The 27,587-nt window shown below is 32.7% G+C and overlaps 2 protein-coding genes across 2 annotated transcripts in view; one reads left to right on the forward strand and one right to left on the reverse strand.

Moving 5' to 3' along the window:
* On the forward strand, positions 1-21,049 carry LOC127728996 (uncharacterized). The gene is made up of 8 exons (XM_052236571.1): positions 1-1,535; positions 2,802-2,912; positions 4,254-4,282; positions 9,429-9,552; positions 10,187-10,288; positions 11,554-11,763; positions 12,770-12,887; positions 17,516-21,049. Exons 1-8 carry the CDS (start codon positions 41-43, stop codon positions 17,670-17,672), a joined length of 2,346 nt encoding a protein of 781 aa, XP_052092531.1. The 5' UTR covers positions 1-40; the 3' UTR covers positions 17,673-21,049.
* Positions 21,040-27,587, reverse strand: part of LOC127730061 (ATP synthase subunit C lysine N-methyltransferase-like) — a 12,893-nt gene continuing 6,345 nt past the window's right edge. The window contains exons 2-5 of the mRNA XM_052238112.1: positions 26,565-26,890; positions 24,713-24,850; positions 22,850-22,900; positions 21,040-21,384 (exon numbers count right to left, since the gene is read on the reverse strand). Coding sequence (XP_052094072.1) covers positions 21,241-21,384; positions 22,850-22,900; positions 24,713-24,850; positions 26,565-26,867 — 636 coding nt within the window. The 5' untranslated portion in view covers positions 26,868-26,890 and the 3' untranslated portion in view covers positions 21,040-21,240. The remainder of the gene's footprint in view (positions 21,385-22,849; positions 22,901-24,712; positions 24,851-26,564; positions 26,891-27,587) is intronic.

Here is a 27,587-nt window from a genome sequence, read left to right on the forward strand (position 1 = left end):
AAAGTGTAGTATTGGGAAAGATTTCATATTTTCTTAGAAGATGGAAAAGGAAACATTACATGTTGATAAATCATGTAAGTTAATTAGTGAATTAACTGATAAATTACCAGAGGAGAGTGAAAAGTGCAATAGAAAAACTCTGGACAAGTCAGTACAAAATCTGAAAGAGAATTTAAAGGAAAGTATTGCCATTAATAGAAAAACTCTGGACAAGTCAGTACAAAATCTGAAAGAGAATTTAAAGGAAAGTATCGCCATCAATAGAAAAGATGAAGGTAAAGAATGTCAGGCTGAACAAAAAAACATTTGTGGTAATGAATCTGATACCACATTGACAGATACAGGATTAATAACCTCTTATCAACATAAAGGTGAGAAATCAGAAGTCGGTCATCTTATGATGTTAAAGATTCTTTCAGACTCTATAGATGAAAGAGACTTCAGCCACAATAATTTTCTACCTGATAAGAATAATAATGCAAACCTTCCACAAACTGAAAGATGTAAAACGCCACCTACAGTAAGACCAAAAGATGGGGAGAGAAACTGTAAAATATCCAATCCCATTCCATGTACCGAAGCATCAAGAAATTTGTCATCACATAAAGGTGGATCATTGCATAATGTTGAAAATGAAAGGTTGTCTTTATCTGGATTGGTTAGAGTTTTAGGAGAAAGAGATGATATACTAGACATAAAACATATTAAAGATTTAGAATATATATGGAATTGTATAAAACCAGACAAAAAAGACGGTAAAAAATGTGCTGCTGTAGAGATTGTTGTCAAAGCAGACTACAATATCATCTTTAAAAACTGTCTAAAACATTTAAAAGATGTTGATTTCGAACAAACAGATTCTTTTACAGGATGGCATCAAGTTAAGTCCATGTTAAATGTTGCTTGGATGTTGTCTGATTCAAGTCCATTGTTTTGTAAGCAAACAATTGATGATACGGAAGCACTTCAGAACTTATATAATATAATGAGACTGATCATAGAATGTGATATGTTTGAAGAAAACAAAAATCTAAAATACATTATCAAAGCTTTTCTTGGAATTCTGCACAATACATGCAGACATTGTTCTAATTTTAAAGAATGTTTGAGAAGCTGTCCATTTCTGTCTGTGATGTTAAGATTATCAAAGACCAAGATTGCAATGATACGAGCTAAATGTTTGATTGTGATGTCATACATAGTCAATGATTCAGAAATTCATGTTGTCAGTACCGACTGTAAAGTACTTGTGTTTATCATTGAAATTCTGAAAAATGCAAAATGTTCTGATGATCACATGTCATACAAATATGGGATGAATGTTTCAGAAATACTTCATGGTTTGAATAATCTGTTGGCAAATGATGAAAACAAGGAGAAACTAATGTCATTAGAAGTTTTGAATCTCTATTTAGAAATCTTATCCGAGAAGTTTTCAGATGAAGAAGTATGTTTAACTGTAGTGGGTATTTGGAAATTGTCTTTCCATGACTCAAACAAAGAGAAAATGAAGACGAATTCTCAACTTTTAGAAGGTGAATATTTTCTTGTAAATTTAAAATGGAAGACACCTTATTAAATTTATTGCAAGATGAGTAATACTAAATGAAAAAGTAATCTCATTTCAGTAATTTACATTAAAATTTAATGTTTTTACATACAATTTACTTTTATTATTTCTTTGAAATAGTGAATAATACTATGAGGAAATGAACTGATTTACAACCCAATAAAAGAACTTTGTGTGGACAAGTTCATTCATGATTGATTCAGTTATTCAATTAAGATCATCTATTTTGTTGCAAGTGTGACCAATAATCAATGTTAAGACTAAACTCAGGCAAATCTATACTATAGTAATGAAACCAGAATAAAGATGATTTAAATGAGTAAAAGTCAAATTTATTTTAGGGTTGAAATTTTTTTGATACATGTAGTTCTTGATGCAATCAAATTGAGAAAACAAGTTAGAAGAGAATGAAGGTTATTATATGAATGTTTTCTGCTGTAAATGCAAAATCAAATACATGTAACTCTCGTGTTCTTCTTATTTGATTTTAACATGCATATTTCCACATATTTTTTTCACTTTTTTTTTATTTCTCCAGAATTCATTTTATAGTTTATTTTTTCACAGGTTATCTGTTAACACTAAGAGCAGAAATACATGAAACTCTCATCAGTCCCAAATATTTCCTTGTCTAAAGCAATTATAACTGTTTTCTCAGTTATATTTTTTATGTTACTTTATCTGCATTTTATACATCAGTACATGTAGACTGCATTGTATATTCATTCAAATAGCAAGAATGACAGAAGATTTTACTTTTTTGGTAAGATGGTATAAAATAATTAAAACCTACAAAGATTGAAATCATTGTAATTGTATGCACAAACACAGGGTTGATATGACGTAATTTGCATTTGAGTTATTTCCCTTGGTGACAATTTCTGAGAAATCAATGGTTGATTTTCTTAATATTTGACTATCCAAACTGAAACATGTGGTACAAACAAGTCTGATAAAAGATGCTTACTTGATCATAGTGATGAATCAAGCAAGGCTAAAAGAAATTAAATTTGTTCAGAAAACAACTTAAAGTCTAGGGGTAAGTACATTTTGTATAACAAGTTGAATTTGTCTGATTTATAAAATAATTTGTGCACCTAGACCTCCAACTTGGCAACAAAAGGGAAGTAATCTTGCTCAAATTATGTCAATCGAAACCTATCTATTCCTAAATGTTGAAGAAGTAACATAATGCGTCATATTTTCATATATATATCATGTATATTTTTAGAACTGGGCAGACTACAACTTTCCAACAAAGAGGATGTCAGACATGCTGCAAGAGGTGCATTGTGGGAAATTAACCAACATGTTGAAGGTCCTAATCTTAACATCAACTCTGGTAAATTGCTTACTTATAGCAAATCATTTGCTACCTGTACATGTTGTGTGGATTTATTCTTATCATTTATTTACAACTAAGAAACTTATCAGTTGTATGTTAATTAAACCCAACACAACAAAGCTGCATAGGGTATAATGTTTTTGACCCATCCATCTGTCCGTCTGTCTGTCAGTCCATCTGTCAGTCCTGTTGTAGCCATCTCCTTGGAAACCACACAACAGAATTTCATGAAACTTTGGAGATGATAAGGACATACTTTGTAGATCTGTATGTCAACAAGAAAATATGATTAAATTTTTTTTCTAGAAGTTATGCCCCTTTGAACTTAGAATTTTGACCTAAATATACTACTGCAACAGTTTGTCATCGCAACTCCTCTGCAAACACACAACAGAATTTCATGAAACTTTGTAATAATAAGGACATACTATGTAAATGTGCATATCGACAGGAAGATATTATTCAATTATTTTTTTTAGAAATTATGCCCCCTTTGAACTTAGAATTTTGAGCTAAATATACTACTGCAACAGTTTTTCTTTGCAACTCCTCTGAAACCACACAACAAAATTTCATGCAACATTAGAGATAAAAAGGACATACTATAAAGATTTGCATATCGACAGGAAGTTATGATTCAATATTTTTCTCTGGGAGTTATGCCACTTTGAACTTAAAATATTGGCTTAAATATACAACTGCAACAGTTTGTCATTGCAACTCCTCTGAATCCACACAACAGAATTTCATGAAACTTTGTAGTTAATGAGGACATACTATGTAGATGTGCATATCCACAATAAATTTTTATCAGTTACTTTTGTAGGAGTTATGAGTCTTTGAACTTAGGAATATGGTGAGATTTTGTGTGCCCAGTGACAATGTGGGGGCGTGGGGTATGTGAGCATGCTCTCAAAGGTTCTTTAATTTTATATCATATTAATGCCTGAAACAAACTGCAAGTAAATATAAGTAAAATTCAAATAAAACTGGTTGGTACCCTAAAAAAAAATATTTGTATGAGTTTTGATGATACTGAGTTGAAAAGCAATGGATCCATAGATGCCATTCTACTGGAAAAAAAATACGATTTGTTTCGGCATTATTAATACTCCAACCCATCAGAATGGACTTTCTGCTTGAGAAAAAAAATATATTTTAATCAAATAAGTCATGTATCTCTCATCTTATATATATATATATATATAATTAGCTCATCAGAGGTAGATTATGTTGATGATAAATATTTATATTGGTTCCAGAATATTATTTATCTCTTTTTTACTTTACATCTGTTTATGTTAAATAGTAACTTTAATGTTGTTTAATGTTTTTCAGTTTGGTTTGCTTTATTTTCTAATTTAGTGGTAAGTAACATTTTGCTTTGAAAGTAATTTCTGTATCAATATTTATATACTATTCGTTATTAGGATCTTCACAGGAGATACTGGTTCATTTTCCCTGTCAGTGTTTTATATTTCCCGAGCCATCATGCAAAGGAGATATAGGGCATGTACAGAAAATATTAGCCCATATCGCCAGTGAAGCCAGAATAATCATTTTATAATACTGGCGTATCCTAATTTCAACAAAAATTACCATTCTGATCTTTCTTTTTTATGCCCCTGCCATAGCGGAGGGGGCATTAAGTTTTACCCTTGTCCGTCTGTACGTACGTCCCAAAATTGGTTTCCGTTCTCTAACTTTAGTTTGCCTCAACCAAATGTTATGAAACTTATACACAATGCTTATTACCACAAAACATAGATCAAGTTTGAATTTTGGTGGTGTCACTTTTATCGTTCTGGAGTTATGCCCCTTTACAAATGGAAAAATTGCTGAATTTTTCGTTTCCGTTCTCTAACTTTAGTTTGCCTCAACCAAATGTTATGAAACTATACACAATGCTTATTACCACAAAACACAGGTCAAGTTTGAATTTTGGTGGCATCACTTTTACCATTCTAGAGTTATGTCCCTTTACAAATGGAAAAATTGCTGAATTTTTCGTTTCCGTTTTCTAATTTTAGTTTGCCTCAACCAAATGTTATGAAACTTATACACAATGCTTATTACCACAAAACACAGATCAAGATGGAATTTTGGTGGCGTCACTATTACTGTTCTAGAGTTATGCCCCTTTATAAATGGAAAAATTGCAAAATTTTTATTTTCTTCTAAATATCAAGTCATTTTTATACGACCACAAAAATTAAAAAAATTTTCGTCGTATATTGGTATGACGTTGGCGTCGTCGTCGTCGTCATCGTCTGGCGTCGTCCGAAGACACATTGGTTTTCGCACTCTAACTTTAGTTTAAGTGAAGGGATCTCCATGAAATTTTATCATATGGTGCAATACCACAAAAGGAAGGTTGGGATTGATTTTGGGGGTTATGGTACCAACAGTTAAGGAATTAGGGGCCAAAAATAAGCATTTTTGTAACTTCCAGACAATAACTTGTGTGTAAGTGTATGAATCTCTCTGACATTGTACCACAAGGTTCCATATCACAAAGGGAAGGCTGTAATTGATTTTGGGGGTAATTGCCTCAAAATTTTAGGAATTAGGGGCCAAAAAAGGGGCAAAAAACAAGCATTTTTCTAGTTTCATGACAATAACTTGTGTGTAAGTGTTTGGATATTTCTGAAATTGTACTACAAGGTTCCATATCACAAAGGGAAAGCTGGAATTGAGTTTGGGGGTAATTGCCCGAAACGTTTAGGAATTGGGGGCCAAAAAGGGGCCAAAAATAAGCATTTTTTCTAGTTTCCAGACAATAACTTGTGTTCAAGTGTATGGATCTCTCTGAAATTGTACTGCAAGGTACCATACCACAAAGGGAAGGCTGGGATTGAGTTTGGGGGTGATGAATCATAAGGGGTTCAAAAAATTGGGGGGGGGGGATTTTTTTTTTCTTTTTTTTTTCTTTTTTTCCTTTTTTTTTTTCTTTTAAAATTTTCCATTTTAAGTTGGTTATTTCTGATTTATATTTAAAAGCAAATAATAATGATATGGTAGGAGATACACACCAAACAGGATGTGTAAATTATTATGTAATAAGTATTGTGCAATAGCAAGAAATTTTCAATTGCACAGTATTGCACAATAGCAAGAAATCTTCAATTGCACAGTATTGCGCAATAGCAAGAAATCTTCAATTGCACAGTATTGCGCAATAGCCAGAAATATCCAATAGCACAATATTGCGCAATAGCAAGAAATTGTCAATTGTACAGTATTGCGCAATAGCAAGAAATATTCAATTGCACAGTATTGTGCAAAAGAAGATACTTCGTATAAATTGCTTATTTCTTGATCAATTTCAATGGGGTTTTATTCTTGAATTCTTGGGGTTCTTTAATATGCTGAATCTAACCGTGTATTAAGTTTTTGGATTTTGGGCCCCGTTTTTAAATTGGTCCACATTGAGGTCCAAAGGGTCCAAAATTTAACTTTGTTTGATTTCATCAAAAATTGAATTATTGGGGTTCTTTGATATGCCGAATCTAACCGTGTATTTAGATTCTTAATTTTTGGTTCCGTTTTCAAATTGGTCTACATTAAGGTCCAAAGGGTCCAAAATTAAACTTAGTTTGATTTTAACAAAAATTGAATTCTTAGGGTTTTTTGATATGCTGAATCTAAACATGTATTTAGATTTTTAATTATGGGCACAGTTTTCAAGTTGCTCCAAATTGGGGTCCAAAATTAAACTGTGTTTGATTTCAACAAAAATTGAATATATGGGGTTCTTTGATATGCTGAATCTAACCATGTATTTAGATTTTTAATTTTGGGCCCCGTTATCAACTTTGTCCACATTGAGGTCAAAAGGGTCCAAAATTAAACTGTTTGATTTCATCAAAAATTGAATTCTTGGGGTTCTTTGATATGCTGAATCTAACCATGTATTTAGATTTTTAGATATTGGACCATAATAGGTGAATGTCCAATTTAAAATTTTTAAGTTCTTAGGCCACATTCATTCTGTGTCAGAAACCTATGCTGTGTCAAATATTTAATCACAATCCAAATTCAGAGCTGTATCAAGCTTGAATGTTGTGTCCATACTTGCCCCAACTGTTCAGGGTTAGACCTCTGCGGTCGTATCAAGCTGCGCCCTGCGGAGCATTTTATTAAAATTGGAGTTATCTTCCTTTGTCCATAAATATAGTTTAATCAACTACTATCAATGCTTTATACAATGCAATGTTAAATTTTGACTTCCACTGATAAAACACAGATCAAGTTGAATTTGGGTAGTGTCACTTTAACCATTATTGAGTTATGCCCCTTTATAAATCAAAAGATTGCAAAATTTTTAGTTTCCATTCTGTAACTTAAGTTTGCCCCAACCAAACATTATGAAACCTATACACAATATTCATTACCACAAAACTAAGATCAAGTACAAATTTTTTGTTTCCGTTTTTTAACTTTAGTTTGCCTCAACCAAATGTTATGAAACTTATACACAATGCTTATTACTACATAATACAGAATAAGTACTAAATTTGGTGGAGACACTTTTACCATTCTTGAGTTATGTCCCTTTATAAACATAAAAATTGCTGAATTTTTTGTTTCCGTTCTCTAACAAAATGTTATAAAACTTATACACAACCGTTCTAGAGTTATGTGTGTTTACAAATAGAAAAATTGCTGAAATTTTAGTTTCTGTTCTCTACTTAAGTTAGCCTCAACAAAATGTTATGAGACTTACACACAATGCTTATTACCACAAAACTCAGATCAAGTTCAAATTTGGGTAGTGTCACTTTTACTGTTCTTCAGTTATAAAATTGAGAACGGAAATGGGGAATGTGTCAAAGAGACAACAACCCGACCATAGAGCAGACAACAGCCGAAGGCCACCAATGGGTCTTCAATGCAGCGAGAAACTCCCGCACCCGGAGGCGTCCTTCAGCTGACCCCTAAACAAATATGTATACTAGTTCAGTGATAATGGACGTCATACTAAACTCCAAAATATACACAAGAAACTAAAATTAAAAATGATACAAGACTAACAAAGGCCAGAGGCTCCTGACTTGGGACAGGCGCAAAAATGCGGCGGGGTTAAACATGTTTTTTGAGATCTCAACCCTCCCCCTATACCTCTAGCCAATGTAGAAAAAACAAACGTACAACAGTACGCACAGTAAAACTCAGTTTAAGAGAAGTCTGAGTCCGATGTCAGAATAGGAAACAAAAGAAAATAAACAAAATGACAATAATACATAAATAACAACAGACTACTAGCGGTTACTGACATGCCAGCTCCAAGTCCCTTTATAACTATATAATATGCAAGCGGGGGCATCATCTGTGTCCACATGTGGACACTATCCACATTTATTTTATTCAAAGGGTATATGGGCTCATGGTAGCCAATCAAATTGCATGATTAGCCAGATTATATCACTCCAGTATTATATATGAATATTATTAGTTACACATGAACAGTTTGCTAGTGACCTAATACCATATATATGGGGTCAGGAAATTCCATTTGGAGTGAGAGCGAATCTAGAACTCCATATGGAATTTACTGACCTCATATATATCATATTAGGTCACTAGCACACTGTGTAACAAATTTATCTTACCGACTATCTTAACATGTGGCATTTAGACCAGATGCCTATCAAAGTGATCAAGTCTTCAATATAAAGAACCTACTTCCATTGGTTTATACAAAAACAAATTGTTAGCTTTTAATGTGTTTTATGAATTTATTTCAATCGTTAATCATCAATTTTCTTCATCTGTTGTCCGAGTGAATCGTTTCAGATTTTACCTCAACGCCTTGTTGTTTTTATAAAGGGATGTAACACCACTTCTAACAGTGTATTAGAATAAATCACGCCTACTAACCCCATATAAAATGTACAGGGTCTCCATGCCGTCGCTTTTAACCAATCATATTCCTAGAAATGTATAGGAGGTGAGATAAATATATATATGTATATGATTAGTGTACGGTCAGACATATACACTGTTTGCATGTATTTAACCTATACCATTAAGAGTTATACACCCCTTTTATCTCTTATCATTAAAAATTTTTTTTCTCATTATAAGCTGAAATAAACCTAGCTGGAAGTTTTGTTTATGTTAAGTAGATCTGTTTGTTTCCATTAGCATCATGATAAATGGAAATTTCATAAGTAATATTATTTTGAGTGAAATATTTATCTTCAGGATACAAGCTACCTCATAATTATTCTCTTTCATTAAACCTTTCAAAAAGTCAAATGATAGACATTGCAAAGATATTCACAACATTTTAATTAAAACCTTTTATCATGTTTATTACTTTCACACTCATTTGATTCCTTTCTAACTTTTGTCTCAAGGAGAAGGGGCTTCTTTGGTCTTGAAAAATAAAAAAAAGAAGAATGATGCCACTACAAATCACATTTTTTTTATATTCTGGAACTTGCATATTATATTAAAATATGCAGTAATTGTAGAAAATAGTACACTGAATGTATCATTTTAGCTAAGCTAGAAGTAGATTGTCCACATATTATGATAAGTTATCAGTGGGACAGCCAATCAGTGATGTTAAAGGTCAAAGACAGACTGAAGGATGCTGGATACAAAGTTTGGATGGATGTAGAGCATATGAGTAAGAACAAATTATTACAGAAACATAACTGAGGAAGACTTTTCTTGTTAATAATATAATTGTATGATAACAATTTCTATGTGCTTTGACCAATGTTTTAGGGATAACTTTCATCAGGTACACTCAAGACCAAATATAAAAGAAGTCAACTGTAAATAAAATGATTAATGATTCAAACTTAAATTTGCCTAAACCAAAAGCAGCTATCATCTATTAAAGTTCAATTTTGTATAAGAGAGTTTAAGTGCAATTACATAGTTTGGAAGTTGAAAATTTACAGTAAGAGTATGCAATTAAACTCATTCAGATACTAAGGTTTTGGCCTCTTGGTTGATTGATTGGACCCTCTTATAAGAAATGAAAAATATATATATAAAATAACAAAAAATGTCTCTTTTACTTTCTCATTTTTGTTGTTGACATTTTTTTACCTGATTGAAAAAAAATTGTCATGCATTAGACAGAAGCATACAATATTCAGAAAAAAATATGAAGCAAATGAAAAAAAAAAATTATTTGGGGTGTTTTTCATATAAAACGTGTGTTTAGGCATTTAAGAGTTAATAAGATGCATATGCTGAACAACATGTCTAACATATCCTAATGTTGTGGCTTATACATTTGTTCATTATAGCTGGTTCCACATTGGAAGCTATGGCACTGGCAGTAGAAAAAGCAGCAGTGGTGTTAATCGCAATGTCTCAAAAGTATAAAGACAGTCCTTCATGTAGATCAGGTTAGTTTGTTATATAAAAATAAGGAGATGTGCTATGATTGCCAATGAGACAACAATCCACCAAAGTTCAATTGAATTGGATGTAGCATGTCTGACTAAAATCAATGTCTTATGAAGTTTGAACAGTGACAGAAAATTTGAAGAAATTTACATTGGTCAAAAATAAAGTAAAAGTGGATCTTTCCAGATTTATGTTCAAAGCATATATAATCATGATAATGATGAGAATTTAACAACAGTTACTGTGCAAGACAAGAATTTCGCATTCCAAATGCAAGATTTCAACACTGCCATGTGATCAAATGAAGAACAAGAAACATTTGAAATAATAGTAGATATTTGATTTGATATGCATTCCAAAATGAACAAGAACATCTTTGTCTAATAGACACTGATCTGCAGACAAATAGCTTTATAATAAACAGACTTTGACCCGTCTGTCAGTCCTTCATTCATTTTGAATGCAGGATGATAAATCAAATACCTTACTGTAAATTCAGAAATTATTGCGTGCATTTATTATTGCGATTTTTGAAGAAAGGACAAAAAATGTGAGATTTATTATTGCGATTTCAGGAAAATCTGCATACACTTATATGTATCAGATATCAGAATGTGAGTTTTTATTATTGCGATTATCACCCAGTCGCATTATTCGCAATAATAAAAACGTCGCAATAATTTCTGAATTTACAGTATATAGGATTGAAACCATACTTGTACATATGGTCACATTTAATGAGAAGGAAATCCCTAATGATTTTGAGGTCACAACATCTAAGTTTAAGGTCATACTGCCTAAAAATAGAACAAAATTAGTGCAGGAAAGGAGTTTCTGGATTGTAGCTCTAAAGGCTGACAAGGAATTGGATCAAAGTTAAACATATAACTACATACTAGGAAGGAAAGAGACTGAAATTAGTGCAGAAAAGGGGCTTCTAGATAATTACTCTAGAACCTTACATGGAATTAGAACCAAACTTGCATTTATGGTGATATAATTGATTCTTAGGACAATACATCAAGGTCAAAGATCAGCAAAAATTAGTGTAGAAAAGGGGTTTTCCAATGATAACTCAACGATTGTCAAAGGGGTTGGAACCAAATTTGAATTTTATGGTTACATATAAGGGTTGAGAGATCTGATCATCTTAGGGCACTAAGATTCTTTAATTTGTTCAGACTAAGCCTTGTCTATAAGTTTTTAGTTATAAGGTAAAATTTAAACAACCAAAAATATTTTATAAGTGCAATTTGTGTTGCAGAGGCTGAATATACATATAAACTAAGGAAGAGTTTTATCCCTCTACGACTTCAGCATCGTTATGTACCAGATGGCTGGCTGGGCATGCTCATTGGAACTAGATTGTACTTTGATATAAGCAGTGAAGATAAAATAAATCATCAGATGGACAATATTATGAAGGAACTTGGGAATCGTGGAAAGATTGGTACTCATACAGATGCTGTGGATGGTAAATAGATATGTTTTTTTAATTTTTTTTTTAATCATATTTTCATAAGGCAGCAAATTCATCATTGAATTTGGTATACAATTGTTTTAGCATCCATGCATCTGATATGCCTGTAGTTATTTAGGACACACAGTGCTTTGGTTGTCCTCCAGTGACCAAGGAATTTAAATATTAAATTTTTAAGAAGTTGTGTCCATGAAGATTTATATATGATATACTATTGGTATATGTATGCTGTTTCAGTAGCATCCAAGAACTCCAGTTTTGGGGAGACTATGGTGGAAACTTTACGTTATTTTTGGAATTCGTGAACATAACAAACTGTTTGATTTAAACGATATCCTCAGACTTGTTTTTCTACAGAGCAATTTTATTTGCTTATGATTAAATGCCTTCGAAATATTTCATTTTATTCTTGCAACAATTCTAATATGCACAATAAAGGTGTATTTTAGCTCTTAGCGCAGCTATTTATTAAAGTTAGCTTTTGTGAACAGGTGATTGTAATGAAGTACTACTCCATTTATACATGGTTTGATGTTAGCGAAAGCTTTAATGACTTAATAATTTTCATGTTCAAATTTAAAAAAAATAATTTATTATTAGATATATTTTTTAAATACATTGTACTCCTTATAAGGCTTATAGACTATAGCTATTTTGATTTTTATTATTTTAAAATCTGTATAAATGTTTCTATAAATTTCAAGGAATTGTGTGAACTAATGTTTTGTAATTCTCTACAGAATATGATGAAGTAAACATTAAGAATCTAACATTGAAAAAGAGTGAGATCAGGGATTATTATAACCTTAGGATGTCTTAGATTTCCAAATAATACATTCTTACCGGTACAATGAAATACATATTTATTTCTAGTAGAAATGTCCACTAAATCTTTGAACTTCAGTATTTCAAAATCATTTTTTATAAACCATCCATACTGGAGCCATTGAAAGAAAATGGAATACTTTCAAAATATGAAGAATTGGCTTTTTTTATACAGGGTACACAAATACAAAACAAGTAAACACAGCAGTAAATAGACTGAGATATGAAGATTGGTCCACTATAGATATATCATCCTGGTTATCAGACAACTCGGTTAAATTACCTGAGAACATGTGAGTAACAAGTTGTTACAAAATAGATTTACTGAAAATAATATGTTATATGAATTTTCAGGTCTTTTGTCATGTTTTATCAAATAAGAACAGAGGATTCACAACTCACAAGCAGGAGGAGACCTACCGTATGATAACAAAGCCCTTTGATTTAAGCTACATACTTGTAAAATATGCTAATTTTTTTACAAACATTGTTTCATAAATTATTAAAATATCTAAATGCCTCAAGTAACTACTTTGTATTGAAACTTACACATCCTTCATTTTCCTGATACCAATCTTTGATATTGGTGTACGTTATTAAAGTACATGTATATTATACCTCTAGGATCTCATATTTAAACTATTACAGCCTCATACTTAGTACTTTTTTGTGTACTGGCGAAAATTAATTTTGTTGTATAGAAAGAAGCTTTGTGGTTGAACAGTCCCCTTCCTGGTTGAATGTTGTAAACTTATTCCTGGTCTATTGCCCACTATGACAATTCTAGATTTGGTTTGAATAAGAAACATCATAGATTGTTGCTGATTTGTATGAATTTGAAGTTCACATATTATTCTGAAGATATCAAACAAGCATGTTTCATTTCCCTATTTTATCTTTTTTTAATTGAATAAAGTTTATGAATTTTTTATGCCCCCTAGAAGCGGAGGGGGCATTAAGTTTTACCTTGTCCGTTCGTACGTCCTAAAGTTGGTTTCCGTTCTCTAACTTTAGTTTGCCTCAACCAAATGTTGTGAAACTTATACACAATGCTTATTACCACAAACACAGACTGAGTTTGAATTTTGGTGGTGTCACTATAACAGTTCTAGAGTTATGCCCCTTTGCAAATGGAATAAATTGCTTCACCAAGGGCAGCTGGATACCACCGCAGAGGTCCAACCCTGAACAGTTGGGGCAAAAATGGACACAATATTCGCGCTTGATACATGTCTGAATTTGGATTGTAATTAAATATTTGACACATAATAGGTTTCTGACACAGAATAACTGTAGTCAATGAACTTAGAATTGGTTATATGATTTGAATTTATACTCAATTTTTTGCTATTGTGCAATACACTTTGCTGTTGCGAATTGACCCCCCCCCCTCCCCCCACATAAAAAAAAATTACCCTCATTTTTTTTTGCTTTTGTGCAATACACTATGCTGTTGTGTATTGACAACCCCCCCCCCCCCCCACTTTTTTTTTGCAAAAAAAAATATTTGAAGAATTTTTCTTTTTAATTTCTGAAATCTGAAATGAGAAAAAATTGACCCCCCACAATTTCTTTTTCACCTCCCCCTCCCCTTTTTTCCCCAAAAAAAATTCTCTCCCTCAAGATATGGTCATAATCTCAATTCAAATTTCTAATGGAGTTTGCAACCATGATTACCCATTTAAATACATCATAAAAGTCTTAAAATAGAAAATGACATACATAATCATGGCTAAAATTAATATTCCTTAAGGGCTATTCCATTAAAATGTATGTGGGAGGGTAGGAAGGGACTTTCCAAATATCCCTACAACCAAGTGCTATTTTTTAGATAATTTTGCATAATGGTAATAGATGCATACTGAAAAAAGACCCATGACCCACATTCAATAATTTAACTTCCCTTCCAACCCTCCCACATACATTTTAATGGAATAGCCCCAATAATAACTTCTAAAAATAAATTGACAGCTAATCATCTCATGACAATACAAGATTTCTTTATACATAATTTAAAAGCAGTGTAAGGGAGGTAATCAAAACATTGTGTTTGGATTACCTCCCTTACATTGCTTTTAAATTGTCTTCATTGTCCATTAACCAGGAAACCCTGTTTTTCCCCCTTTTTTGCCCCTAATTCCTATACGGTTTGAGCTATAACCCCCCAAAGCCAATCCTAACCATCCCTTTTTGGTATGGAAACTTGTGGTATAATTCCTAAACATTTAGGGCAATTACTCCCAAACTCAAACCCAGCTTTCCCTTTGTGATATGGAACCCTGTAGTACAATTTCATAAAGATTCATACACTTACACACAAGTTTTTGTCCTGAAACTAGAAAAATGCTTGTTTTTTTGGCCCCTAATTCCTAAAATTTTGAGGCAATTACCACCAAAATCAATCTCAGCCTTCCCTTTGTGGTATGGTACCTTGCAGGACAATTTCAGAGAGATCCATACACCGTTCCACAAGTTATTGTCTGGAAACTAGAAAAATGCTTATTTGGGCCCCTGTTTGGCCCATAATTCCTAAACTGTTAGGACCATAACCCCCAAAATCAATCCCAACCTTCCTTTTGTGGTTATAAACCCAGTGTTTAAATTGCATAGATTTCTATTTAATAATACTAAAGTTATTGTCCGGAAACCAACTGTCTTTGGACGACGATGACGACGTGATACCAATATATGACCCCAAATTTTTTTGCGTTCGTATAAAAATTGCTGAATTTTTCGTTTCCGTTTTGAAACTTGAGTTTGCCTCAACCAAAGGTTATGAAACGTATACACAATGCTTATTACCACATAATACAGATCAAGTCTGAAATTGGGTGGCATCACTTGTACCGTTCTTGAGTTATGCCCTTTATAAACATAAAAACTGCTGAATTTTTCGTTTCCGTTCTCTTACTTTAGTTTGCCTCAACCAAATGTTATGAAACTTATACACAATGCTTATTACCACAAAACACAGATCAAATTTGAATTTTGGTGGTGTCACTGTAACCGTTCTATAGTTATGCCCCTTTACAAATGTAAAAATTGCTAAATTTTTCGTTTCCCTTTTCTAACTTTAGTTTTCCTCAACCAAATGTTATGAAACGTTTACACAATGCTTATTACCACATAATACAGATCAAGTTAGAAATTGGGTGGCGTCACTTCTACTGTTCTCGAGTTATGTCCCTTCATAAACATAAAAACTGCTGAATTTTTCGTTTCGGTTCTCTAACTTTAGTTTGCCTCAACCAAATGTTATGAAACTTATACACAATGCTTATTACCACATAATACAGATCAAGTATGAAATTGGGGGGGTGTCACTTTTACTGTTCTAGTTTTAGGTCTGTTTACAAATGGAAAAATTGCTGAATTTTTCGTTTCTGTTCTCTAACTTAAGTTAGCTTCAACCAAATATTATGAAACATTTACACAATGCTTATTACCACATAATACAGATCAAGATCGAAATTGGGTGGCGTCACTTTTACTGTTCTCGAGTTATGTCCCTTCATAAACGTAAAAACTGCTGAATTTTTCGTTTCCGTTCTCTAACTTTAGTTTGCCTCAACCAAATGTTATGAAACTTATACACAATACTTATTACCACAAAACTCAGATCAAGTACAAATTTAGGTAGCGTCACTTTTACTGTTCTTCAGATATGTCCCTTTATAACTTTATATGATATGCAAGCGGGGGCATCATCTGTGTCCCATGGACACATTCCCCATTTATTTCTTTTTATACGCCCATTTACGGGACGTATTATGGTATACCGTTGTCCATCTGTTCGTCCGTCCGTCGGCAACATGTCAGACAATAACTCAAAAATGCTTTAATTTGCATTAAACTTTGGTGAATAGTTAATATCTATTGACGTGAACTCCCTTTCGATTTTTATAAATTTTGGATTATACGTTTCCGAGTTGTGGTGTTTTATTCATTAAAAAAGGGGGATTTTCCAGTTTTCGGACAATAACTCAAAAATGCTTTGAACAGTTGTCATGAAACTTTGGTGAATTGTTTATATCTATTGATGTGAGCTGCCTTTCCATTTTTATAAATTTTAGATTTTACGTTTCTGAGTTATGGGGTTTTATTTATTAAAAAAAGGGGGATTTTCCAGTTTTCAGACAATAATTCAAAAATGCTTTGAACAGTTTTCATGAAGCTTTGGTGAATTGTTTATGTCTATTGATGTGAGCTCACTTTCAAATTTAATAAATTTTAGACTTTACGTTTCTGAGTTATGGGGTTTTATTCATTAAAAAAGGGGGATTTTCCAGTTTTCGGACAATTACTCAAAAATGCCTTGAGCAGTTTCATGAAACTTTGGTGACTGGTTTATATCTATTGAAAAAGCGACTGACATATCATGTGCTCATGGCGCAGCTGTTTATTATGTCTGCAATACATATTAATGAAGAAAGTTTCAATGTTTACACAAAAAGTATGGATATTGCTTGAATTTTTCCATGTGATCTTCACCTAATTGTCATGCTCCAGTAGTAAGGAAAGGTCTACATGACTACCTGTTGGTCTGTTCCTCTGTGTAACTGGTACATGATGTGTCAATAATATTAAATATATTGACAGGTTGTGTGTAGTACTGTAAATTCAGAAATTATTACAAGGTTTTTATTATTCGAATATTGCGACTTGGTGATTATTGCAATAATAACTCACATTCTTATATCTGATGCATATACCTGTCTGCTGATTTCTTGAAATCGCAATAATTAATTTTGCATTTTTCTCCATTCTTCAAAAATTGCAAAAATAAATTACATAATATTTTCTGAATTTACAGCATATGTAGTATATTTGTCAGACATATATGTTATATTTATAAATTGACAAATCAAGGATGGTGAACATGTTCAAGCATTTATGTAATACCTATATAATCATTTTACAGACAAAAGGAGCTGGATGGGCCATTACTGAAAGAACTTATGACTATGCAGGACAGGGCACCAGAACATTTCTACAGACTTTTACAAACTGATTTTGGTTTGGAAGTAATTGATATGCTGAGATTCTCAAAGTTATTAAGACAATTGAATACTTTATAATGTGTTGGTAAATCATTGAGCTATATAGTCATTCTTACTGTATGTTAGATTACGTGAAGGGAACCTGTATATTAGGCAAAAAAAAATATATGTCTGTTTACGGTTACCAGACTGACCCTACTTTTGAGCGCCCGACCCTAAATCATTTTATTCCCATTGTCAAGTGAAAAATTAACTGAACTTGTATCAAAAGGGAAGTTAAAGTTGCCAATAATATAAATCCATTGCCTGATACATCTAAATGTTCACAATTGTGAATATGACAGCTGTTTTAAGAAACTCCCGACTCGTGTGATGAAATAATCACTTTGCCGCCATTTTTTCCAACCAATAACCAAGGGAAATAATCCAATCATTAAAAATACGGGTAAACTCGGACCACAGCAAGATGGACCGCATGACTCAAAATCATGTCGCAAAAAATAAAATGGAAATACAGACCAACCTACCCTGTTTTTTTTATACCACCGCAAAAAAATTTTGCGGTCGTATATTGGTATGACGTTGACGTCGTCCGAAGACATATTGGTTTTCGCACTTTAACTTTAGTTTAAGTGAATGGATCTCTATGAAATATTACCATAAGGTTCAATACCACAAAAGGAAGGTGAGGATTGATTATGGGGGTTATGGTACCAACAGTTAAGGAATTAGGGGCCAAAAATAAGCATTTTTGTCACTTCTAGACATAACTTGTGTGTTAGTGTATGGATCTCTCTAACATTGTACCACAAGGTTCCATATCACAAAGGGAAAGCTGGAATTGAGTTTGGGGGTAATTGCCTCCAAATTTTAGGAATTAGGGGCCAAAAAGGGGCAAAAAACAAGCAGTTTTCTAGTTTCATGACAATAACTTGTGTGTAAGGGTATGGATCTTTATGAAATTGTACTACAATGTTCCATATCACAAAGGGAAAGCTGTAATTGAGTTTGGGGGTAATTGCCCAAAACGTTTAGGAATAAGGGGCCAAAAAGGGGCCAAAAATAAGCATTTTTCTAGTTTCCAGACAATAACTTGTGTTCAAGTGTATGGATCTCTCTGAAATTGTACTGCAAGGTACCATACCACAAAGGGAAGGCTGGGATTGATGTTGGGGGTAATTCCCTCAAAATTTTAGGAATTAGGGGCCATAAAGGGGCAAAAAAACAAGCATTTTTCTAGTTTCATGACAATAACTTGTGTGTAAGTGTATGGATCTTTATGAAATTGTACTACAAGGTTTCATATCACAAAGGGAAAGCTGGGTTTGAGTTTGGGGGTAATTGCCCTAAACTTTTAGGAATTTGGGGCCAAAAAGGGGCCAAAAAACAAGCATTTTTCTAGTTTCCAGACAATAACTTATGTTAAAGTGTATGGATCTCTCTGAAATTGTACTGCAAGGTACCATACCACAAAGGGAAGGCTGGGATTGAGTTTGGGGGTGATGAATCATAAGGGGGATTTTTTTTTCATTTTTTTTCTTTAAAATTTTCCATTTTAAATTGGTTATTTCTGATTTATATATAAAAGCAAATAATAATGATATGGTTTGAATAGGTAAATTAAAAAAAATTTAAGTTCTTAGACCACATTCATTCTGTGTCAGAAACCTATGCTGTGTCAAATATTTAATTACAATCCAAATTCAGTGCTGTATCAAGCTTGAATGTTGTGTCCATACTTGCCCCAACTGTTCAGGGTTTCGACCTCTGCGGTCGTATCAAGCTGCGCACCAGCGGAGCATTTTATTAAAAATGTAACCTTAAACAGGTACTTTTTGGCCTTAGTTCTTAAACTGATACTGTGGATTCATTATTATTCGTTGGGTACCAGTTTTCATGGATTTTGTGGGTAAAGGTAAACGACAAATTTAAACGTTGAAATGAAGTATATATATTCTGTAGGCTTGTATACAGAGTTAAGCAAAACCACAAAATCTAATATCCACAGAAATGCAATTGTTCCTCAATCCACGAAAATTTGTACCCAAGAAAATAAATGAATCCTCCGTAAGTCAAATTTGATATGAGAAACGTAAAGACCTGCTTCAACAAAAGATGCAGTACAAATTATTACATTTGTAATTAAAACATGTGTTACTTTTATAAATTGTAACTTGGATGGAGAGTTGTCTCATTGGCACTCATACCACATCTTCCTATATCTATGTTACATGTTAAGTACTGACTTGCAGTCATTTGTTGAGATCTTCTTTATGGGAAACATTTTAGTAACATAACATTTCTGGTATTTATGTGTCTTGTGATCGTTTTCCCCCACATCTCCCTTTTATTTTTATATTCATCTGCCTTGACATTTATTCAGTGAATTTGAACTTTGACTTTTATATGTTAATTTCGATTTCAATTTTAAGCAATCTACTTAATTACATGTATACTGTGATATTAATTGTTTTTGAATACACATGTATTTAATATCAATGTTTACTGTAATAGCCTTTCAACTGTGATAATTTTTTACTGGTTTTGTCATAAAGCATTTATCAGAGAATGTATTTAATGTAAGCCATAGTGTAATTGTTTAAACTAATACTGTAACAGTCGGAAAACAAAATTCCTGTTTTTTTCTTATTTCCATGATATGTACAAAGGCAAAACAGAAAAAGTCTCAAAAGCATTTTTACTCTCGTGCTGCAAGTTATGAAATTAATTGGATGTTATAATTGCACTAGTTCTCAATGTGATTGGATGAATATTTAAAACTTTCACTTTATTAATTTTTCCGGTATATAGTCTTCAACAGGAATTGAATTATAAATGAGATAAATTCCCACATTTTATCCTTAATTTCTATTTAAGCAATGGAGTAGGAGCAATGAGGCCTTTATTTAGCCCAAAATTATAGTGCAAAAGATCTTCAATTTGCCATAACATGACTAAGGTAAAAGATGTTCAGAAAATAAAAAAAAAATTTCAAATTGGACAAGTTACCATGGGAACAAACCATGGAGAAAAATATTTTTATATTATAGATTATGATAAGAGCCATTATCTCCTTTAATTTTTTGTTAAGACTGAAAAAAGCTCAAAGCAAGCTTCTCTAAAATCATATTGTTGTTTCTTGGCTGTGTACAATGTTTCCACAAAGTAGTTATTAAAAACATCATTTCCTTAATGATACATTAAATCCTATTTTTGGCACAAGAAAAAGACATGTGTGTACACCTTTACTGAAGTGACCATAGAAATAAAACAGTTTTAACAAAAGACTCTTGAAATGACTGTATTTACAGTATTAGTTTAAAATCACTTGTTTTGCTCTGTGAGAAGATATAAATTCTCTGTCCCCTGTCTCAGATCTTGTTTTTAAAAACTTTTTTTAATGTATTATTCAATGAATCGTAATTTTTTTACATTAAATTCTGTATTGTATCAAATCTATGTTTTATTGAAATCAATTATCTCCATTTTGTAAATAGAATTCCAAGCATCACAGTCTGACAGCACAATTGGTTGAAAGCATGTCCACTTATTCTATGATGTTTTCTTTTCTGTTCGTCTACTGATCTGTCCATCTTAGTCTTTGTTCCACTGACACATTTCATCACTTCTTCCATTTGATGATTGATCATTGTTTTTTATACAACCATACTGTATCTATACCTTCTCCTATTGTTTCAATTGGTTCCCAGTTTGGAAGTGGAAATCTACATGCCACTATTCTTACATCATTGTTAGTTTCGTCCTCAAACTTTGTTTCTAGTCTGTCCATCTGTAATTAAGAAAACAAAATTATTGTCTGAAATTTACTGTAATAAACAACGATCATGATTTTCTGTATTATATTAAAACAGTACATGAAGCATGAAAATCCATTTCTGTGAATTAAAGAACTAGGTTTTGGCTGTTTTACCCATCTTGATCAACATAAAGGATATATAGTTTTACATCCCAGCTCCTTTGTTCTACCAGGGGTGATCTGAGCCAGATCATCCCTATCAGATCACCCCAGCTTGAGTTTCTTTGTTTTGCATGCTTTCCTTTGTTTTGTAACATTTTGGCGGGAATGCCTAATCCACAATAAAACTTAGAATTATTTATTGAGAAAAGACACACTTTCAAACTTAGAAAAAATCCATTGTCTATGCTGGGATTCGAACTCAAGACCTTTAGCATATCAACCCACGACACATACCCCTAGATCATGACGACTGGATATCAACTCTCAGTAATTTAACATATTTAAAGGAAGCAAGATATTTTCATTAGTGGGGCGAGTTGGCAGACCTTTATTCAGTGGGATTTTAACCCTTTTCATAAATAAGGCGAGTTGTCAGACTGATTCTTCAATGGGATTTTACCCTTATTCATAAGTGGGGTGAGTTGTTAAACAAGAGTGGGGCAATTTTTTAGAAAGTGGCGATTTAGTGTGGGCCGATTGGCCAGTGGGGCGAGTTGACATGGTTTCATATTTAAACATCGTGTTCGGGGGACATAAAGGGTATATATTATATAGTAATATATAAAGTATATTATAATAGTTGTGTGGCGTTCTAAACTAGATTTTATGAATTGTAAATGGTTTTTCGTCTAATCTAAAACAGCTGGGATGTAAAATAGTTATCCCATTCAGACTTGGTGTGTCAATGTAAGATCACCCTCTGGCCTTCTGCCATCAGGGTGATCTTACACTGACACACCGCGTCCTCATGGGATAACTATTACTGTGCAGCTAACTCATGTGAGACAGTTTTAATAAGATGATGGCAAACTTCTTATTTTAAATGGTACATGTAAAACACTTCATTTCTTGTAATGACAATTCAACAGGGCAGAATACCCATGATACAGAATAATTGAAAAAGAAGATATATTGGTCATTTACAACAAAAATAAATTCACATGTATAAGGCTTTAATAGATGCAGAGGTCCTCATGACCTTTTTGTAATTTGTCAGCACTTCAGTAATCAGGGAGACCCTTCAAGTAACTATCAAGATGAGGAACAATCATAAAAGGAAGTTCACACATTTTAAAACTCCTCATGACCTTCTAGCACCATGGTGCTATCTGAATAGATTTTATAAAAGAATGCATTATGCATGTTGTGCTAATAATTTTATGGAAACAGTGCTTGGGCCTATCTTAAAATGCTGGTGAGAAGATTGCTTACTAGTCTTACTTATTTTACATCTAATGTCCAAGTGTTCAATCTACAAAACCATACGATTACTCACCATAGATTCTACGCCAAATATGGAAATATTAGAATAACTTCCAACGTCTGTCTAAAATATAAATTATATTAGTCTCAGGATCAGGAAAAATATGAAAATAAAACCTCTGGAATATGTTTTGCCCTAGAAATTGCAAAAATGAAACTCAGCAAATATCGAACACTTTATAGTATGCAGATACAATCTTTAATTTGGTTGGTTTCCATGTTTCAATGAATTTATCATAGAGGGTATCTTTAATAACCTTTTGTTCAAACTAAAGACATTTTGTGTGAAATTTACAAACAAAATGAATGAATGTTGGTTGGAAATTTAAATAATAGAGTAATTTACTTTGTTTATGAAGAAACTGCTTTACAAAAAAGAATACTTCAATCATCTCATTGTGACCTTTCCATATTTATATAGCAACATTAAAACGGCACCTGGCCTGTATATGGATTACCTGTATATGTCTTCCAGTTGATGCTATGTTCAAGAACTTGTTTTTCCTGTCAGGATTTCCTTACTAAAGGATTACTAAGGAACAAGGAAGACAATGAACCAAATGTTCTTAATAATACAGTTGAAGTCTTCTTTTTTAAAAGTTAAATAATAAACCAACACCATCATGATTTGATTGACCTTCACACATGATTATGAATATATATCCATTTGTCATAGCCACAATCCAATCTTCCTTTTTCTGGTTTTCAACTATTGCTAAATGCATCTTATCACAAGATTTCAACCAGGTGCCACTCTTAAGTGAAGCGAAAACTGCTTACTCTTTGGAAATACCCAGGGCGGATCCAGCCATTTATAAAAGGGGGGGGTTCCTAACCCAGGATACAGGGAGGGTTCCAACTATATGTCCCCATTCAAATTCATTGATCGTCAAAAAAAAGGGGGGTTCCAACCCCCGGAACCCCCTCCCCCCTGAAAACCTGAGTTCACCTCCAGTTTTTGGTATTAATGTTTCTCAATCTTTGTTTTTATTTGTAGTGTTTTGTGAACTAATATTTTGCCCTTTCAACCTCTCTTGATTGTCTCATATTATCTTCTTACTTTTTTTGTGTTCAAGATTCACAGGGTTTTCTCAAAATTCAACAGTTCTAATAACCTTCTGACTAATCCATCTATAATTTGTAAAGCAAAGAATTGTGGCTGTCCAGAAATATGAGTCCTCAATTTTCTTCAACCTTAGCCTTTTAACCTTTTTTTATTCGAGTGTCACTGATGAGTCTTTTGTAAACAAAACCAGCATCTGGTGGTAAAAATTATAAGCCTGATAACTTTGATTATTTTTTTTATTAATTTTTAGGAATTTCTGCTGGTTATTTTCAGCAAAAATTGGACCATTTTGTTATTTGGTTCTTAAAAATCTTTTCCCCTGATTTATTCATATTTATTCTTGTCTTTTAAGTGAAATCGAGGATTGACATTCCAGCTAAATCAGGAAAACAATTTTAGCACTTCTAAAGCTTCTCCATCCATGAATAAAGAAACAATAAAGAAACATAAACATCATCTGAGCATTATAATTAAAATATACTTTGTACAAATTCATAAGGGAAATAATTGTTTAAATATGGCAAGTACTTTTTCCTCTAAAAAATGGTTTGAACTAGTCCCAGGTTTGAAGAGACAGTGAAAACCTTTGTGATAAATATATGGACAATTTCTCCTAATTTTCTCCTCATTACTACTACTAAAGGAAAGAAAATTTACAAGCAAACACAATAATACTTTAAATATACATATATTTTACTAATGGGAAATAGTGCCTTTTACCAGGGCTTATTTTCCTAAGTATAATAGTCCTAGCTTTATCATCTTGTTTGATTTTAAGTTATCTTAATGAGCTTTGTAAAGAATACATACTTTCCACAGATCTTTGGTTTGAAAAGTTGTAAACTTATGCACTTTATGTCTCCTTGCATTCCATCTTGAATATAAAACAAGCCACGGATTAAGTTCCACACCAGTGCCTCTAAAGCCAACTTTAGCTGCCTCTATCACCTAAAATGTTCCATTTCACATTTGAAAAAAAATAATACCTAAAGAGTTTACCAATTAGTTATGAATAAAAACAGATGTGGGATATATATCAAAATGAATATGCTACCTTAAAATGAAATATAGTTAAAGAACCTTTGTTAGCGAGCTCACATACCCCTCACCCCCACATTGTCACTGGGAAAACAAAAGCTAAACAGTTTTTTTTAAGTTCAAATATTGATGGATTGTTGGTTGCTTAACGTACTCTTACAAAAGTCAACTGTAAAATTTTATTTTTGTGGATATGCACATCTACTTTGTATTCCTAACTACAATGAACTATCTCATAAAATTCTGTTGTGTGGTTTCAGAGTTGTTGCGATGACAAACTGTTGCATAAGTAAGTATATTTAGGCCAAAATTCTAAGTTCAAAGGAGCATAAATCCTAGAAAAAAATTGAATCATAATTTCCTGTCAATATGCACATCTACATAGTATGTCCTTATTATCTACAAAGTATGTCCTTATTATTTACAGTTTCATGAAATACTGTTGTGTGGTTTCAGACTGACTGGCAGACTGGCGGACAGTCACAGACAGACAGGTCAAAAAAATTATACCCTACACAACTTTGTTGCTTAGGGTATATATTCCAGAAAATACGTCAAAAGTCAACATACACTCGTCAACAATGAACAAGTATCATATTACATGTCAAGCTCTAAATAATCTTTAGTTTAGGCAAGTTGTGGGTAAATTGAAGGAAAGACCACAGATCTGATATATACAAATTGAAATAAAACATTTATTTATACACTTTTTGGCCAACAATCTAAGATTTTTCCTGTCTCAAGTAAGGCAAACTAGCATATATGTTTTTCTTTATCGTCGATTGTTGTCTTTCCCATTTTGTTTTCTTTTATTTTGGAAATTGTCCTGAAAATGCATCTAAAACTATACCGGTACATGTTATTCAGGGCAACCATTTGGCAAACAACCATCAATCTTTCTTCGACAAGTTGGTTGTTGCAAATTTCCTTTATTTCCTTGTACCATGTAACACCCTTGTGTGTACAATTTATAAATTATGAAATTTTACTAAAACAGGTTGCAACAACCTCAGGCAAATTATACTTTAAGACAGTTTTGTCTTACTTTGACGTAGTTGCAGAGGTTAGACTCTATTCCTTTGCGTTTTGTGTGTTTTTGCTGAGCACGTACTGATTTTGTGTCATGGATGGATACCCCATATCCTTTGTTTTTCTATTAGTTGTACTGTTACCAGTGACGGCAGGAACGGCATTAACAAGTTGAAGTTTGTGATTAGGTCATTATGGAGGACCACTAATGGAAGGTCAAATATTTGGAAGGAAGTTGTATTGATATAACATGTAGGATTGGCATAATTAATTTGCATGAAGATTATTCTTCGACCACTCAGTCATGGTTAACTGACTTTGAAACTTTTCCATACTTTACATGTTTTTTTAAATTTCAACATTTGCTTTATACTATTGAAATTACACATAGGCCAGACATATCTGTGTCACCTGTAGCCGTTTCTTTCAAGGCCCTTTTGGACTGAATGTTACATGTATCAAATGTTTGATATTTTTGGCTTTCCAAACTTAGTTTTGAGTGCACTGCTTGCATGATTGTTCCAGATAAAGGTTCTTCCAGAAACATTCATGTTCATACTTAAACTATATATGCTCTATGGCTATTAGAACTTACAATTCGTCCATCACCACTTCCAATATCCAACAATGTCCCTTTCCTTCCTTTGAGTGCGGATAAAACATTTCGTACTTGTGATTCACTGGCAGGAACAAAAGGTAAACAAACTTTCCTAAATGCTGGAACGATAAATGGTAACGCTGCCACATAAACTCCGGCTACAAGACCTCCTATTACACCAACAATCACTTTCCCTGTAGAAGATAACTTTGCTGGGGGTTTACCTAGGGCTAAATCTGCTTCTGTAAGCCCCATTTCTTTGCAGTAGATACATTTTTCGTCTAGTTTGTCTGTAGTCATTTTGAATGTTTATAGGTTATCATCTGAAGAACAAGAATATTAGAGTACTGGACTTGTTGAGTTAATTTAAAGACAATTTTAAAAGTAGCAAAATTAAACTAGAGAGCACACGCTGAAAATTGTGAAATGTATCGCCTGTTTTACTTTTCATTGAATTTATGTTGAAAGTCTAATGTGAATGTTTTACTATAAGTATCACATAAACTTACAGCTCTTTTTATAATGCTAGTAAGACAAAGGTTTGTTTGGCTTGCTTGCTTTGTTTGTATCAATGTTTGCTCAAGCATTGTAATTAAGATTGACATATGCAAACAATAAAAGTAGGTGGAGTTAAATCTGTGTAAAGGTAAATTTGATCCAATTGATGTCCAATCAAATTTAAATATAATGTATACAAGTTTAAATCCTCCTTTTTATGTTGTTTTCAGATGTCAATCTTAATTACAATGCTTGAGCAAACATTGATATAAACAAAGCAAGCAAGCCAAACAAACCTTTGCCTTGCTAGCATTACGAAAAGAGCTGTAACATTATCAATGTTCTATGAAAATTAAGTCACAGTCAGATGCAACATGCCAGACAGACATGTACACCTTTCAATTATTCCGTACATCAAAAATATAGTGGTCCTATAGCTTATAGTACTATAGTAACAGATCAAACCACAAATCTTAACTTTGACAAATCATTAAAAAGAGGTCAAGGTCATATGAACACCTT

This window comes from Mytilus californianus, unplaced genomic scaffold, assembly GCF_021869535.1.
Source record: "Mytilus californianus isolate M0D057914Y unplaced genomic scaffold, xbMytCali1.0.p SCAF_2, whole genome shotgun sequence".
In the NCBI taxonomy this organism is placed as follows: domain Eukaryota; kingdom Metazoa; phylum Mollusca; class Bivalvia; order Mytilida; family Mytilidae; genus Mytilus; species Mytilus californianus.

Bases quoted from the DNA above. Each gene is read 5' to 3' on its own strand.
- LOC127728996 (XM_052236571.1), top strand. From the start codon at position 41: ATGGAAAAGGAAACATTACATGTTGATAAATCATGTAAGTTAATTAGT. The intron at 4,283-9,428 runs GTAAGTAACATT...ATTTTAGCTAAG, and splicing joins CTTTATTTTCTAATTTAGTG to CTAGAAGTAGATTGTCCACA. The intron at 12,888-17,515 runs GTGAGTAACAAG...ATCATTTTACAG, and splicing joins GTTAAATTACCTGAGAACAT to ACAAAAGGAGCTGGATGGGC.